Consider the following 16,935-nt stretch of genomic DNA (forward strand, 5'->3'; position numbering starts at 1 on the left):
ATTTCTTCTCCAAATCTGTTGAAAATAAAACCACGGTTTCCATGCATTTTTATTGTTCCTTATATTACGAAGAATATGTTCCCAGTCCTCACCAGCTGAATCTCGTCGTAGGACCTCCAGGCACAAATGTCCACAGATAGGAGGATCGTCAAACCCCTGAATACGCTCTGAGTTATAAACCAACCCGTTTGGCCCCAAGTACCTGACTACTTCTATTGGAGGATTGACATCGCCATATGAATCAAAATAGAATTTCTTTTCACCACGTTTCACATAACACGTCCAGTGAGTACCACCAGATGAAAGGTCACCAAGATTTACAATACCACGTTCAATATTTGTAGGTTTGTCTGGAAGTAACTGTCGCATGAAAACACCTCTAAACTCATTAATGTTTAATATACCTGCTAATTTTTCTATTTCACCAAGAGACAGCGGGAAGATCTCTTTTTTTTATTCACAGACAACAATGCATCAAGCTTCCGACCAATACGACGTTTCAACCCTCTACCCGTAGGGTCTTTTTCAATAATGGTGTCCAACTCCTCATCGACTAAACTCTTTAACCAAGGTATAAATTTTTCTCTCAGTAAAGGAGCCAACTTTCTTCTTATTAATGGAGAGATGAAGCGTTTACCTCCAGGAACTGACGAATCCACCATTTCCATAATTTCCTTCAAAAACCCTCCTTGTTTATTAGATACGAGTTGGTTGTAACTTAGAAGCAATTGTAAACCTTTTTTGTTCTTAACAGCTCTAGAAACGGCTTTGTGTTGCTCTCCAGAAAGAAGTATACGATCACTCCCGTGAGACAGCTGTTCATTAGATAATCTGATTACTGTAGGTTTCCGTCTTTTGTACGCTGTACGAAGCTTACGTTTTTGAGCTTCGGATAGCCGAACTGTATAATTATGCTGACTTTCCATTCTATACGCTTTCTTATATACAAAACACTGACATGAAAACAATAATTGCCGCCTACTAATGAAAAAAAAAACATTTTTATTTTACTTTTTTTGTTTTTTGTTGTTTTTTTTATTTGTTTTTACAGGAATTTGATTATGTTTCGAGTAATGTCATATGAGAAATGTGCCTCAGATACAACAACAACATATGCTGTGGTGCCGCTACTCCCCTGTGGAGATGCAATAGCTTTTACAAAATCTAATTCAATCTGAATGTCACTTCGAGATCTGTCTGTTGTTGGTTGATGTAGATGTGTGTCAATTACAACCAAAGGTGAGTTATCAATAAATTCTTTCAGGTTTACTAACACGTTATTGTCTCCGAAGTTTATTTTTCGGAACCCTAGGTACTGATCGTACATGATCCTGTATATACCATTAGTAATATCAAAATTCTGCAATTCCTGAGGGTACCTTTCTCCATTAATTTTCACAGACACATTTTTGATGTTGCAGCTGTCAAATCTACTGGGATCTTTTGCCTGGGTGTTTGTTCTGTTTGTCTGAAGTGCGATTATAACAAATCTAGGATTGTACACATTTCTGTAAACACTTGTAATATCGAAGCTGAATGATGAACCGAACACCCCTCTTTTGTCGATGCATTGCCATTGAAAGAAGTTGTAGACTAAAACATCCTTGTCACTCAGATGTTTCAAACCATCAATTAACTGAATTTTGGAAGTGCTGGTATAATCGACTATGGGGACTCGTAACACAAACGACTCTATCACAATTTTCCCATCGCCAGGATCCGTTGCTGTGGACCCTGCCCCTTTCCAGTGAAACAACGCATCATTATCTTCATTCCTAGTAAATGTGATTTCAAAACCTCCCTTGTACATCGGGTAACGTAGGTGGTCAAAGAACCCTAATCCTAAATGCCCAAGTGTGCCGAGTGCTTCAAACTTCCCACCTCCTGTAAACGATGATGAGAAACCACTACTTGAGAGTGTTTGTTTTTCAGTGTTACTGTAACTAACAATCCCCTTTATAGTGCTGGTTATGCCGGGGAGTTCTACTGTGTCGATCAATGTATTGTGTTTCCTCAGCTCTATTCTTGAAAACAAGAAGGCCGCGAAGTTGTCTACCAGTTTGACGGTAGAGTTAGTTTGATAATCAGATCCATCAGATTTTTGCACATACTTTCCTTGAATGTGGTACATTATGCGTGAATCATAAAATGCGTCTCCATGATCCAGTTTGAATGTTGTATTGTTGTTGGGTGCATTGAAGTTGAGCTCTGAAACTGGCATTGCAGTTCTATACTCACTTCTTGCTATACCGCTCGAAAATTCAATATACAGTTTCTCCATCACTGGTTTTACCACTGATCACTGTTCTATTATATCCTCTCTTATATATAGGGTAAAAAATATTTGCTTTCATTGCTTTATATATCTGATGGGTAGATACATCCTGAAGTTCCTAACCCCATACCGAGTTTACGTTTCAACCACATTCCTCCTGTTGTTGCTAGACCGACCATACGCTCATTCAAGTCAGCATCATCTGAGGTAACCCTCTCCCAAGCTTTCTTTTGTAATATTTTGTCCGCCTCCCACCTGTCTTCTGTGTTTTTATGATCCCTATACCATATATCATGCTTCTTACAAGCTTCATCGAGGGGGTTAATTCCCTTATCTCCCCTAACAAGTCTCTTGTCAAGCTGGGTGCCGGGCCCACAGTAGTTGTACGTATCAAGATTCCAGTTCTTGGGCGCATGTAACTCGAATGGTAACTTGTTAATGATGTCGTTCAAAAGCCCTTTACCTTCTATAACATGTTCAGGCAAAACAGACAAACATCTGACTAGGTACTTCAACCCTTTAGGTGTAGCAATTAGGTCTTCCATTTCATCGTGAAGGAAATCAACTACAGACAGTTTTTCATTATGAAAGTTGTTGTTTCCAGCTTCTTCCTGAGCTTGAATGTAGTGTAACCTGTCAATGAGGTCTTTGAAGTTCTTTATGTACTTATATTCGACCGGACTTTCATTGTAAACCTTTAACCCTGAACCAATTGTTGCCACTTTTCCATTCACCAACTCATCCCAAATAGGTTTTATCATATGTTTCCACTTTAGTCCTTGACTTGATTTGGGACGATTACTTTTGGGATTGTTTCTTTGGAAAAGCGAGTTTGTCCTCACCAATATGTCCTTGTAAGAGTTCCAGTCTTCATCGGTGTACAGATCCTTCTCTACTATATTGTTTTTCGTCAACAATCTCCAAAGACCCTCAGTCCCTTTGTATTTCTTTTGAGAGCTGACTAATATAATGTCATCATAATCAAATGTAATCGGTTCGGAACCGATCATCGGCTGCTCTAGATTTTCATCGTACCAAATACCAAACTGTTTGTCGTTGGATTTTGGAAGGTATCGGGCTCCTAGAGAACCAAGTGTTACTACTTTAGAATCCATCAACTGTTTCATCGATTGCTCTTGAGGTTGTACTTCTGGCTCATCATCGTAATCTACATCCTCAAACGTTCGACGATCTGATGCTTGAGGTTGAAATCTTACCAACTGTTTCATACGGTTTTGACTACGTATATTTTGTGTTTCCAATTCTCTATGTTGTTGTTGTTCCCTAATGGCTCTGGTGATTGGTTCGTACTTTTTCTCATTTTCACGAACATCTTCTAACTCTTTAAAATGAGTCTGAGCAAACTCACTTTGTAATTTCCGGTTTAACTCATCCAACTTTCGAGCTTTAGAAACAGTGAGCGGTCGATCATGTGTTATTGATATGTTACGATTGGTAGACGTCTCATTAGCATTTGATGATATAGTATTTTTGTTTGAGAAGTTTTTTAATTCATCCTGTTCAGCACGTTTGAACTTTGCAGCCAAGACAGTCTGAATTTTTTCAAGTCGCCTTGCTTCTTTTGCATCTAGTTTATTCGCCATGTTGTATACTTATAGTAATAGATACAGCGTTATTCTTCAAATCTTTCAAGTCACGTTTACACTAGAACGTCAAATTACGTTTATGAACGTCAAATTACGTTTATACTTAAACGTCAAATTACGTTTATACTTAAACGTCAAATAACGTTTATGAACGTTAAATTACGTTTATACTTAAACGTCAAATTACGTTTATGAACGTTAAATAACGTTTATGAACGTTAAATTACGTTTATACTTAAACGTCAAATTACGTTTATGAACGTTAAATTACGTTTATACTTAAACGTCAAATTACGTTTATGAACGTTAAATAACGTTTATGAACGTTAAATTACGTTTATACTTAAACGTCAAATTACGTTTATGAACGTTAAATAACGTTTATGAACGTTAAATTACGTTTATACTTAAACGTCAAATAACGTTTATGAACGTTAAATTACGTTTATACTTAAACGTCAAATTACGTTTATGAACGTTAAATAACGTTTATGAACGTTAAATTACGTTTATACTTAAACGTTAAATTACGTTTATACTTAAACATCAAATTACGTTTATACTAGTACGTTGTACAGCGAAGTATTATTCAACACTTAGTTTCCTTTTTAAATTGCACATGTATTTCCTTTTTTGTGGTTTAGCTGTTGTATTAATAGATATGAACCCATGAGGTGTTTTCCAGCACTCAAAACAGAGAGCCTCAAATTGGTTGAAAGTCATGTCAGAACCTACAAAGTCCTGGAACACTCTCTTTGTATAGTACTTGTTCATTGTAAACAGACACAACAGATTAACATTGTTTCGTATGACCTGCATATCAACTCGACCATAGCTCTGACTCAGGTAGACACAAGAAATCCCTTTATGACGTCCTCTAATGAAATAGTCTTTGATTTTAGTTTGCTCTTCTAGGAGGCAGTCATCAAACACCACAAGTGAGTTTGGTTTGCAGTCATCGATAGAAATGAGATCTTCACAGGACGAATAGAAAAACGCTATTTGTCTTCTAAGGTTTTTTTCTAATCTACTGTATTGTTCACGCAGATCTACATATGCAGGTTGTTCTATTGAACGACTGAACACGTATAGATTCTTGAACGGAACTCCATCTTTGTTGTAAATGAAATTCAATAACAAGTTCGTTTTACCACTCCCAGACGGTCCTACAATAAGACACCGTAACGGTCTAGGTAAAAATTGGTCTTCGAATTTATCTTTGCAATACACTTGAATTTCCATAGTATGTTCTCTTACATACATTTACAATTTAACAGTTTTCGCATATTCTATAATGACCCCATGCTAGGGTTCGGATATTGTCTTCGAGTACGAAACGCTTGTCGTCCTTTGATGAAAGTACCACTTTATGGTGTTCTACGCTGTAGAGATTGTGTGCTTGACTCCGAATTGTATTCATCGTTTTGTAGTGCTCGATGTTACTAAACAAACAGTCTTTATAGTTGCTAAAGGTAATTTCATTTTCAACTACAGCTTTTTTCACGCCCTTAGACCTCTTTATGAAATGGTTGTCTTCTATATTGCTCGCATACATCTTGGATCGTAGTCCTACAAACTCTCGCATGATTCGACCATTAAGTTCATCTTTCATTTTACCCAGAACTTTTTTGTTTACGTGGGGAAGCCCATATTGGTTGGGGTTGGGGTAGTCACTTGTATCAAATAATCCAATTATATGTTTCATGTCTTCGTAGAAGTTTTTAGTTTTGATGTCATATATCAGGGAATCGGTATCGGTGTACACCATTTTTATATTAGATCCATACTTCTCTTTCATTACATTGTAGTGGAAATCATACATCAGTGTCTTTGATATGTCTAGAATACTCATACCTACGTAAATAGGTTTATTTAATAAAAGTTTTTTCTTACTAAAATGTACAGCAACTAGGTTTTCTGTAAAGATGGTTCGACTCTTAAAGTTCGGTTTGCTAACCCATCTTTCCACTAATTTGGACTTAGTACCCAAACGAATGTCCACACGATTTCTCATATTTTCCATTGTTTTTCCAAAAACTGAGTTGTTCATAAGTTTGAAAAAGTCTTTCTCAAAATCATTTTTCGCCTTTGTACGCTCCATGGTATTCAGATTAATGTACGGTTGCAACCAATTGCTTTGACTGAAACTAAGAACTCTATAAACATGTTTTAGTTTCATACCCAGACTCAAATAAAGCTTTAAATTTTTGTAGTGTACGACATACTTTTCTTTGCTGTAGAGAGTTGTCAGAAGCTTTGCCATTTTCGATCCTGGTGGGACTCTACGTTCTGGAGCGAGAGGTAGATCAGAGTGTACGTCGTGTAGTTTTTCAGGATATTCCAAATCAACTTCTAATATGTAGCCTGTGGGTGAATCGTCACTAACTTTCATTACATCGATGTCTGTACTGCTCCACTGAAAGTTTGCATATGGTAGTTTTACAGACATTGCCCACCCATACAGGTTGTTTGCATCCAAGTACATGAGGTAGTTATTTGGTTTCGATTTGTCGTAGTCTTTCATGTAGGGATTGTTTGCCTTAGCATATCGATGAGAACACTGTGAAATACCACCACGAATACCCTTTTCAACCATGAGTACCATATCGATGTCAGTCAATAGAGACAGTTCAACTTTTGTAATTTTCAGCATTGCGTTCCAAGCCAACCCAGGTGCTGTGAAATACCATGCAGGATCTAATTTGTATGTATTGAGACATACATCCCTGAAGTTTTCCATAACATCTGCAAGCAGCAAGACATCGGTTTCGTTATATAGCATTGTATATTCTTTCATGTTCTGAATGTTAAAGGCGGTCCATACATCGCACGCATGTTTGTAATCTTCATTTGTTATGTGTTGTTTATTCAGTCTATTGTAAAATTCTTCTTGACTAGGTAGTGATGTTTCACTATATTTTTCTATACTGTCCATGTAGTCGTAAGGGTACACTCCTTTTCGTAGCAATAAATTGAGGTCCTTACCATTGTAATATGTTGAGATGTGTTTGAATTGAGATCTAGTCAGATTCTTTGCCAACCTATCGAGACTTTGTGACATGAACTTGAATGAATCGATGAATCGTAGTTCAATTCCACCTTCCACACTGACCGTAAAGGAAATGTACCGCTCCTCGTTGTTGGGTATCAATGATATGCGATTTTGGAACTTACCAAACTCTTTAATGAATAGGTGAGTGTCGTAACCTGCTAAATTATGAATGAAAACAGGAATGAACCTAGGTTTTTTGAAATTGATGTTACACTTGTTGTGAGCTGCTCCTCTAAACAAACCCGTCAAATGGTTATGGTCTCTAACACGATCATCACCAAGAAAATTTCCACAGATATGACATGTAGTAGTAGATTCAAACATTTCCTGTTGCTCTTTTGTCATCAACTGCATGGGGACTATTGCTTCACTCTTGTAAAGTTCATTAATCCTTATCGACTCCTCAATCAATGATTTTACAAATACATGTGCAGCATCGTCTCCAAAGTATTTAATCGGTGGTTTGGAAAAGCCGTTCTCTGACACCCCATACATACAGAATGAAATGGCATTATGTTTCTGATATTTAATAGTGAACGATTGATGATTACCATTACAATCCACTTTACACGGTTGACATGTTGAAATAGGTGCTAGACAGCATTCAAAGTCTGCGTAATACACAAAGGGCACTCTCATTGAGCAATTGAAATCTTTAAATCTAATTACAGTTCCTGGCTCTGGTAGTTCCAATTTCACAGCATCGTGTGTGTTACAGTCTTCTCTATGCTTGATGAGTAAACCCTCTCTCGTAAAGTGTTGCAAACACCTATTGCATATCCACATCTTATGTCCATTTCGTGAGATCTGTGAACTAACCAAACGGGACATATCTTTGATCCAGCAGTAGTGAGTGTTTGTTTTTTCTCTGATAAACAGTAGATTAACATGTTTTTCCATCTCGTTATCAGTTATTCTCAGCGGGAATATATCGAACTTGTCATCATAAGCATAGACATTAACAGAAATGCCACTAAGTCTTTCAAACTTTGCTATATCATCAAGTTTCATGGGGCATTCGCAAGTTGCTAGTGCATGAAGCAGCTCTCGTTTGAAAGGTTCGTAATTGCTGATTCTTTCTGGATGAACCTTAACTGGATGTAAAGCTGCCAGAATAGACCACATAAAACATTTCTGATCTTCGTTTTTTACATTAATAACAGCCTTTTTGGATTGAATCTGTTTTGGTAGAACCACATAGCTGGATCCGTGAAAAGGAACGTATCGGTTGACTCTGATCTCCAAGTCTTTCACACTTTTTAGTGACCATTGAGAACCGTTTGCCTCAAACTCCTCCATCTCAACCAACATCTTAAGTTTTGCTGAGTTATAATAGTCAGACAGAGACGTTGTCGAGTAAAGAATTTCATTTTTTCGTTTTAAAGTTCATGACTTGAGTCACCTCCACATCGTTTATTATTTTCTTGAATTCAGCATGATAAACCATGTTTACCTTAAGATTCTTCTCTTTTACAGCTTCCTGAAGTTTGTCAACAACGAGTGGTTTGCATATCTCAAGAAACATTTTTGGATCTTTGATCCCACGTTTGTTCATAATCACATACGTTTTCAATCTTCCCGTGAATGCCGACTGGACTTCTGATATTTCATCAAGTATTGTCTGTGACTCCTCTGGAGTACGTACCGGAACCAGATGAGGTGTTGAAGGCGATTCTGTTTCAGACAGAAGCTGTCTCTCTTCCATGGTAGGGCTAATCGAATTCTCACTATTAATTGTACTAGTCGGTGTCTCACTAATAATCTTTTTCACACCTGTAGGAATCTTTTGTGGTCTAGTCGGTTTTCGGATCATCGCTTCAAGAGCTATATCGTTTGTATTGACCTTCGGTACTTGTTTGATTTCCCTTGGTCGTTTTGGGTATTTCTTTACCAACATGTTGATGTCTGGAGTGGGTGCCGGCAGTCTTGGTGTCAGTCTCGTAATGGGTAATATTTCACTGCTGTATCGAGGACCTTCATGAAGTGCTGACAAACGGATATGGCGTTTCGATTGTTTGTGACGGTTCCAGTTGGATGACTCTATTGGTGTTTCACAAATCCAACACATTTTACTTTTAGGAGCTGGTTTGATTTCCATCTTTTTCAGACGTTCGTTATATGTCATACCATGCTGGTTGCTGGCACATTTCTTAGATTTTTGGTGCCGAGCCATGTTGGAAACCGTTATTTCCTTACTACATTTTGGACATGGTTTCTTCTGGGGTTTTATTTGAGCACGTACATCGGTCGGACTAAGCACGTTGTATGTTGGACTCTCTGGGAATATGTAGTGGTGAATGGTATACAGGACTGTATGGTATATGCAGTGAATAGTCTGACGTATCCGGAACTTCAAATGGTGGTGGACCAAGTATTGATATAATTTTCGATGAATCGGGGTGTATCCTTTTTACTGGTGGTTCAAACTTTGGAGCGTCGGCTGTAGATGGACCAATTATAGCTCTAATTTTGGAATAGAAATCTGGAGTGTCTAACATAGACAAATCAAAATCAGCAATCGCGTCTTGTTCTTCAGGTCTCAGATTTGAATAGGACTCTGGCAATATAGACATATCAAAATCAGCAATCACGTCTTGTTCTTCAGGTCTGAGATTTGAATAGGACTCTGGCAACATAGACATATCAAAATCAGCAATCACGTTCTGGAATTGATTGTCACTCACAGCATCAGCGTAGTTTTCCAACATAGACATATCAAAATCCGGAGTTTGTCTATCTAACGTGGACATGCATTTCTTTGTTTTTTTATGGCGGGACATGGAGGAGTTCCTGACTTCAACACCACACCTTGAACATACTTGTTTCATCGAAGGAGGTTTTTCATTGAATCCGTTGGAAGAAGCATAAGCTGGTGGATTTGACGCTGACATACACTTCTTTGCTTTTTGGTGGCGGGATAGGTTAGATGCAGTAACCTCAGCTCCACAATTCGGACATTTCTTGACTGATGATCTTCGAAGACCGTCCGTAGTATTGAGAAATGCTGTTTGCTTGCTAGCAGGAGAAAACGCCATTATTACAGAGCTGGCTACTCTCTTACTGATGGGCGATTGACGATGGAAAAGGATGAGGTATGGATGCACTTCTTTGTTTTTTGGTGGCGGGATAGGTTAGATGCAGTAACCTCTTCTCCACAATTCGAACATTTCTTGACTGATGATCTTCGAAGACCATCCGTAGCATTGAGAAATGCTGTTTGCTTGCTAGCAGGAGAAAACACCATTATTATAGAGCTGGCTACTCTCTTATTGTATGGGCGATTGACGATGGAAAAGGATGAGGTATGGATGGATGAGAATAGGAAGAGGAGTAGGAAGAGGGTGGGTGTGTGGGATGAGTGGAAGGAAGGATGAGAGCATTATTAATACATTTGACTCTGAACTAGAACATAGTTTTTTGTAACTCTTTTTCATAAAAGGATCCTATTATTTCCTCACCAGACTGGTCTGCTATTTTGTAGGTAACAGGGCAAGTTTTGTTGACGGCCACAATCCGAAAAATTTCTCTTGTCCAATTTCTGCGGTATTTATTTCCAAATACATCTTTCTTTATAGTAATTCTTACACGGTCTCCAACCGAAAGTCTGGGTCTGAATACTAGACATCGTCCAGTGTTTGCGTACATGTTTCTTAAAGTTTGTTTATTGCTTGAATTCACTTCTGATGGGCTCATCTTTATAGTGCTATGAAATTTACTGTTATATTGACGTAGAAGCTTCTGTAAATGTGACACCCATCTAAAAGAGTTTTGAATTTCAAAGTGCACTTTCATTTTTTCATTGAGAGTTCTATGGAAACGCTCTATAATGGCACTTTTTTCCTCATTTTCAGTATGGTATAACTTTTATTTGATTTTTGTGTAAAAACTCTCTAAATTCCTTATTAACAAATTCTCGTCCTTTATCCGTGTGAAGAAGGTTCGGGGGTTTGTGACCAACCAATTTTCGCTCTTCTTAATATTTTACCAAACGATTTAGTAACCTCTTGTGAGCTTTTAGTTTTTAATGGTTCTGACCACGCATATTTTGAAAACGTATCAATTACATTAAGTATGTATCTGAATCCATCATTTTCCTTTGAAAACCTAATCATTACAACAAGGTCTGCAGCCCACAAATCATCAATACCCAAAGTTACAATTTTTCTCTTAGGGAATCGCTTAACCACAGGTTTATGAACCTCTAATGCTCGAAGCAGGATTTCTTTCCGACTTTTCTGCTTCATTAATTCCTGATAATATCCACAATACACTTACATTATACCAAACTAGTAATTTATAAGGTGCGGTGTCACGCGCGGCGCGGCGGTGACTGGACAGTGACGAGGCGCGTACCGATTGTTTGTATACTTATAGAAACAACACGCGGTGTCTCACACGGCGCGGTGGTGGTGACGGTTCAGCAGAGTCGCGCGGCGCGGTGATGACGAGGCGCGGTGGCGGTGACGGTTCAGCAGTCGCGCGGTGCGGTGCTGACGAGGCGCGTGCCGATTGCTTGTATACTTACAGTAACAACGCGTGGTGTCTGCGCGGTGGCGGGACAGCGATGACATGCGTGGTGATTCGCGCGGCGCGGTTCTGACTACCCGTACTCACACTCTTAGTCGCTCTCTAACAATTTTCTGTCCCAGATTCGGTCTCACACACGGTTTGTCCCAGAACCGGTCTCGGGTGCGTTGTCCCAGGAACGGCCAAAGTATACTACTTAAGTGTTAAGGCTTTCGGCTACTTCTGTAGGATTATGTAGGGTGGTGTTGTTGATGTTAAGTTTAGGGCACTCCTGGTTGCACTGTTTCCCACGCCTCTCATTATTAATCAAACTCCATAGAGCCTTGGTCTTGTTGTCAGATTCTTCTATGTGCTTTGAGTTTGCTTGCCGATGCAGTGTTCTTAGTTTTTGGTCATATATCCTCTTACTGTTTCTCATTATTTCTTTGTCTCGAATGTCTCCTGTTGTTTCATAGGTGTTGAGGGCTCGTAGGTAGGAGGCTTTCATATCGGCAGATTCCAGGTCATAGTAATGAGATGGTTTGGTAGGGCCTCTGTTCTTGTGTTTCCTTTGTGGGCAGCAGATATCTAGGGCAGTACAAAGGGTGTCATGGAATATATTATATGCAGTTTCTGTGTCTTCAGCAGTTTCAACAGCATTCCAGTTTTTGTTGTAGAAGATGGATTTGAGATTTTCAAGGTTCTTTTTCCCCATTTGTCGCTTTAGTTTTGATGTTGAGTTGGTCTCTTGATTTAGGTTAAGGCTGCTCAATTGGGCTGTATGGTCGGAGAGGCCAGTTTGTAAAATAGTTACAGTGACCTCTGCTTCTGGGATGTTGGTGCATACGCAGTCTATCGAGGATCTCGTCTCGGCTGTTACCCGTGTCGCAGGAAGGGGAAGCCTTCTTATGTTGTGTGTGGTTAGTTCGTCTTGTAGCATCAAATTGTCAGGGTTGTTTTCTTTTAGGCTATCAATGTTTATATCCCCTAGTAATAAAAATAACTTATTGTGTGCTTGGCTGTGGTCTAGGATGTGTGATAAGAAGTTTAGGCCACTTCTTGTGTTTCCACCAGGAGGGCGATATACACCAAGGAGATATATTTGCTTTTCTTTAATTTTGATCTGTGCCATTGCTGCCTCAAAGAGGAGCTCTTTACAAAAGTGTGTAATTTCAATGGCCTCTACACTGGTTGTCAGGTTGTCCTTACAGTATATAGCGGCACCTCCTAGCTTGTGATCTGTTCTGCTAAATTCAGTTACCAGATTGTAGCCTTGTATTTTGGTGTTTAAAATTTCACTTTGACTCAAGCCGTGTTCTGTCAATATTAAAAGGCTAGGGGATGTTTCATTGAGCAAATGGTTTAGTCTGTCAACTTTGTTTGGTAGCCCCCTGATGTTTTGATGAAGGATTGTCAGATGTTCGTTTCGTTTCGTTGTACAATAAATGAACCTTGTACGATATATTTTTCATCTGCATGAAATGATTAATAGCGTTAACGTAGTCGTATGGAACCCGACAAAATTATACTTGGACGACTTCCTCGATTTGTAGTTTTGTAGTAATAAAGCTTAACACTACAAAGTTACTTGACGTTTGTTGTTTCCTGGTTAGAAAAAATGCAATGGTTTTTTTTCTAACGTTTTTATAACATGACGTTTCATTTGTAATATTTTACTAATACATTATACAATTTAAACACACATTCACCATAAAAGATTTAAACCGTGTACACTCATAATATCCATGCAGCTTAGGAATCATAAAAAATATTATTGATAAGGAAAACGCATATCACTACCGTTTAATATCTAAAGAGATGAAAAATAAAATTGTTTTCTCAAACGACCTTACTGGTAATTAAAACAGTTATATAGGCCTATAAAGTTATGGTCTCGCTGCGTTAATTGATATGTGTCGTGTAGGTTCTGCTCCGTCACATTATTATACTATTTATTTTACGCAAGACCCTAAATTAATTCAATTTATTGTCCACCATAAATTAAAATTTTTTTATAATTATTACATTGTGTTAACAGTCATTACACACAACGATATAAATATCGTACTGAATAGCATTTTTCTCATTAATATTTAAATAAAATAAGGGATTTAATAGAATGAAATTAAGTTAAAATGTAATTTAAATTCCTTACATTAGATTAAGGATTTGTATACTTTTTTTATTTTATGAAAACAATAATAGACTATATTTGATACAATAAAACTCCAATACGAAAAGTGTTTACATTAAACGACAATCTATCAAGTAATTAAATTGTGTTATTCATCTCGCGTTCAATCAGAGAATGCCTTGTTTACAGCCGCGTAGCGTAGCCAAGGCCCGGAACCTGGCGACAGACAAAGACAGGCCTCACGTGATTTGAGCCGGAAGCGTCATCTCCCACCGGCCCTTCCTTTTCCTCATTTGTTTATAAACCATATTATCAGTAAAATCGCTCAGATAGCAGCACCTGTCAAACTTCGTGGTCTATCCCCTACATTGCGTGCTACTTTTTACTTTGCAATAGCGAAGGTCAACCTTCCCATATGTTCGTCTGACGACGACCCGTGTTGATTTTATTTATTCAAAAGTTGTAGAGATTTTCACGGTATGTAAACAAAATTCACGGCTTATTTAAGGTTTTTTCACGGTGAACGAAATTCACGGCTTATTCCCGGTTTCACGGTTTTCACGGTCGGGTGGGGACCCTGACAAAGTATTTTTGGCAAACAATTTATAGTTATAAAACATTAAACAAACTGATAAACTTGGCTATTGTTTGTAAGTCTGTACACTAAACCGTTATTGTTGTTGAAATATATTACTTAATAAAATTATTTTTTTAGAAATATAAGTATGGCTAGTTTTTAAATGGCAATGCCAGATTGCTATACAAACATTTAGTTGAAAGTCTTTTAAACCCTTTGCATGCCAACGTACCGGTATTACGGCCGTCGGCTACTCAACTGAAAATCGCCAACGGCCGTAATATAGGTACGTCACGTTTTTCGCCTGTAATTTTCTTATAGTTCATCTTATTGCCGCGAAATTTTGACTAATCGATAGTCGATTAGTTGCTTTGCAACCACAAAGTAATTAATTCCTTTATGGACTGTTTGTTTGGTCGTATTTGAGCTTCGCAGCTGTTGAATTGTTTGGTCGAGATTGAGGTTACATTTGTAATTCTCTCATTACTTTTGTTGTTAGGGCATTTTTACTATGCCCCTTTTATTAGATTCATTGGTACTTTCCGATTATACAGACCACACCCAGACATGAATCGTTATTTGACATTTAGCTTCTAATGATTAATAGATTAGCGTAGAACAATATTTCGTCGATATAAAACAGGAATTGTCTTATCGCAAACCCCTCCCCATCCTCAGACAGAGGTCAAAGTCGAGCGGTGTAGTAGATAACGTGATTGCAGAGTCTCGCCGCCCGTTCGCTTTGTTGTACTTTCGTATTTTACCCCTACATTTCTCCAAACACAAAAATTCAACAAAAACAAACATTACCAAACAAAAACTAAACTCTTTATTGAAAAAAAAAACACACTAAACTTGTTATTATTCTTGATCAAACTCCGCCACCCAAAATGCGAGTGCCTCCGGCCGAAGGTGCTTCCGAAGCTCGCGCTGATGTCAACGAAAGAAAAACATCCCTCGAGATAGTATCTATCAATTGATCAGAAATATAAATTGAATTGTAATGGAAAGGCAATTATGTACCGTGCAAAAAACTTAAATAATTCATGTGACGCCGCGCGGCCTGCCGTAATCGGGATTCTCGAGAAAGATAAGATAACAGCGACCACAATACAGATCATAATACCTGGAAATGCTTGTTGATTGATGGAATGTTAGTTCTGTTACTCAAATACATCGTTTTATAACGTTCTAAGTTCATTGAAAAAAGTTTAAGCGAATCTGACCTCATTAACAATTGATAATCTTTGTAAGTTTGTAATTTTGTAATTAAAAAGTTGTTTTTTTTTTCGTAACATATCTATAAATTTATATTTTTGTGTTCTTCATACTGGTGTGGTTGGTATAATCCCAAAGTACTGATTTGTATAGTGTCAAATATTGATTTGTGAATATAGTGTAACATTACATACAACGTCCATGCAAATTACAAAAACTGTGCCCGTGTCACATTTAGTGAAAAAGATCATAACTGGACTTCTATATAAGGTAGGCTTTTGAAATTTTGTAATTAGGTTAAGGGTTAGATATAGTTTACTAGGATATAACAGGAAATCAGCATACATTTTTTTTAAAACCACTTATTTGTGCTAAAAAAATGTTTTTTGGAAATTTTAAATTTTTTTTTCTTAATTTATAACTTTTTTATAAGTTTAAATTACATTTATGCAACTAAAATTTACCAACAGAACAAGGGCATTTCATAAGCAAAATAATGGTAAAAAAATCATCAATATCTGTTAAAAAATAAAAAAGGTATGATACATTTAGTGAAAGCTTGCAAAACTGCTGAAAATGCCCTTGGCGTTTCTGGGTAGTACTTTTGGAAAATGGGCTGGCATGCAAAGGGTTAATAACATATTTTTAAATATATTATTATTATATTATATTCATATAAAAGCTACATCAATTATATGTGTATATTATTATCTTAAAAAAAAATCAAGTCTGTAAACATTGGAGTCATGTTAGTCTGAAGAGATCCAAAAAAAGGTAAGATAATGAGAATACCTCTTAACCTATATTACACTATAACTTGTGGTCTAGGTGTCTCTGATGACAAAACGATTTAACGAGTTCATTTTGAGCTTCTTCATAGCCGACTTTTTTTTTATCTCTTCAGACAAATATCACTCCAGATTTCAGGAGTCAAGTCCGACACAGCGTCCACTGACTCAACCTCCACAAAAGTGTTTAATCTGAACAGTTATCAGTTGTTTCATTAAATAACACCTCACAAAATAATAACAATCTATTCGTGTCAATAACCACCTCCAGAAGTTACTTATCAACACTCTGGACAGTTTACCTGAATGGCCCGACCACTGGCTGATATGAAGGCCTCGACGGTGGTCGTGAAGTCCGCCCCAGCAAATTGTTCTTTCTCAGTTTTCCGGCCCTTTATCACGGGAATGGCAAGAAGATCGACATACACCCCAGCGTACAGCTCTAAACATTGATAACAGACGATAACTATCATTATTATTTTCAGATTTTAAAATTAAGTTAAAATGAAAATTTTAATACTATGTACACAGTTTGCAATTTTATTAAAAAAATTGTACATGACTAGTTTAACCCAGGAACTGATATAGTTAAGTTGTCAGAATGATACAGTGATTTTGAAGGAAAAAACATATAGAGGCAGTTCACGAGCCTGGAATTAACTCTTGATCGTAATTTAAAACAGGTTTTTGATCCCGACCCTGAGCTTTGTATGTGAAAATTGGCTTTATGAGTATAAGGTTACAATACTCGCGATCTGACAGAATCCAGATGGCTTCA

At 37.5% G+C, this 16,935-nt stretch overlaps 1 protein-coding gene across 1 annotated transcript in view; it reads right to left on the reverse strand.

Annotated features, from left to right (window-relative positions):
* The window catches only part of LOC124353140 (bifunctional glutamate/proline--tRNA ligase-like), a 127,555-nt gene that overhangs the window by 21,217 nt on the left and 89,403 nt on the right, over positions 1 to 16,935 (reverse strand). Inside the window, 1 exon segment of the mRNA XM_046803001.1 lies at positions 16,460 to 16,599. Coding sequence (XP_046658957.1) covers positions 16,460 to 16,599 — 140 coding nt within the window.

This window comes from Homalodisca vitripennis, chromosome 1 (genome assembly GCF_021130785.1).
Source record: "Homalodisca vitripennis isolate AUS2020 chromosome 1, UT_GWSS_2.1, whole genome shotgun sequence".
Lineage (NCBI taxonomy): Eukaryota > Metazoa > Arthropoda > Insecta > Hemiptera > Cicadellidae > Homalodisca > Homalodisca vitripennis.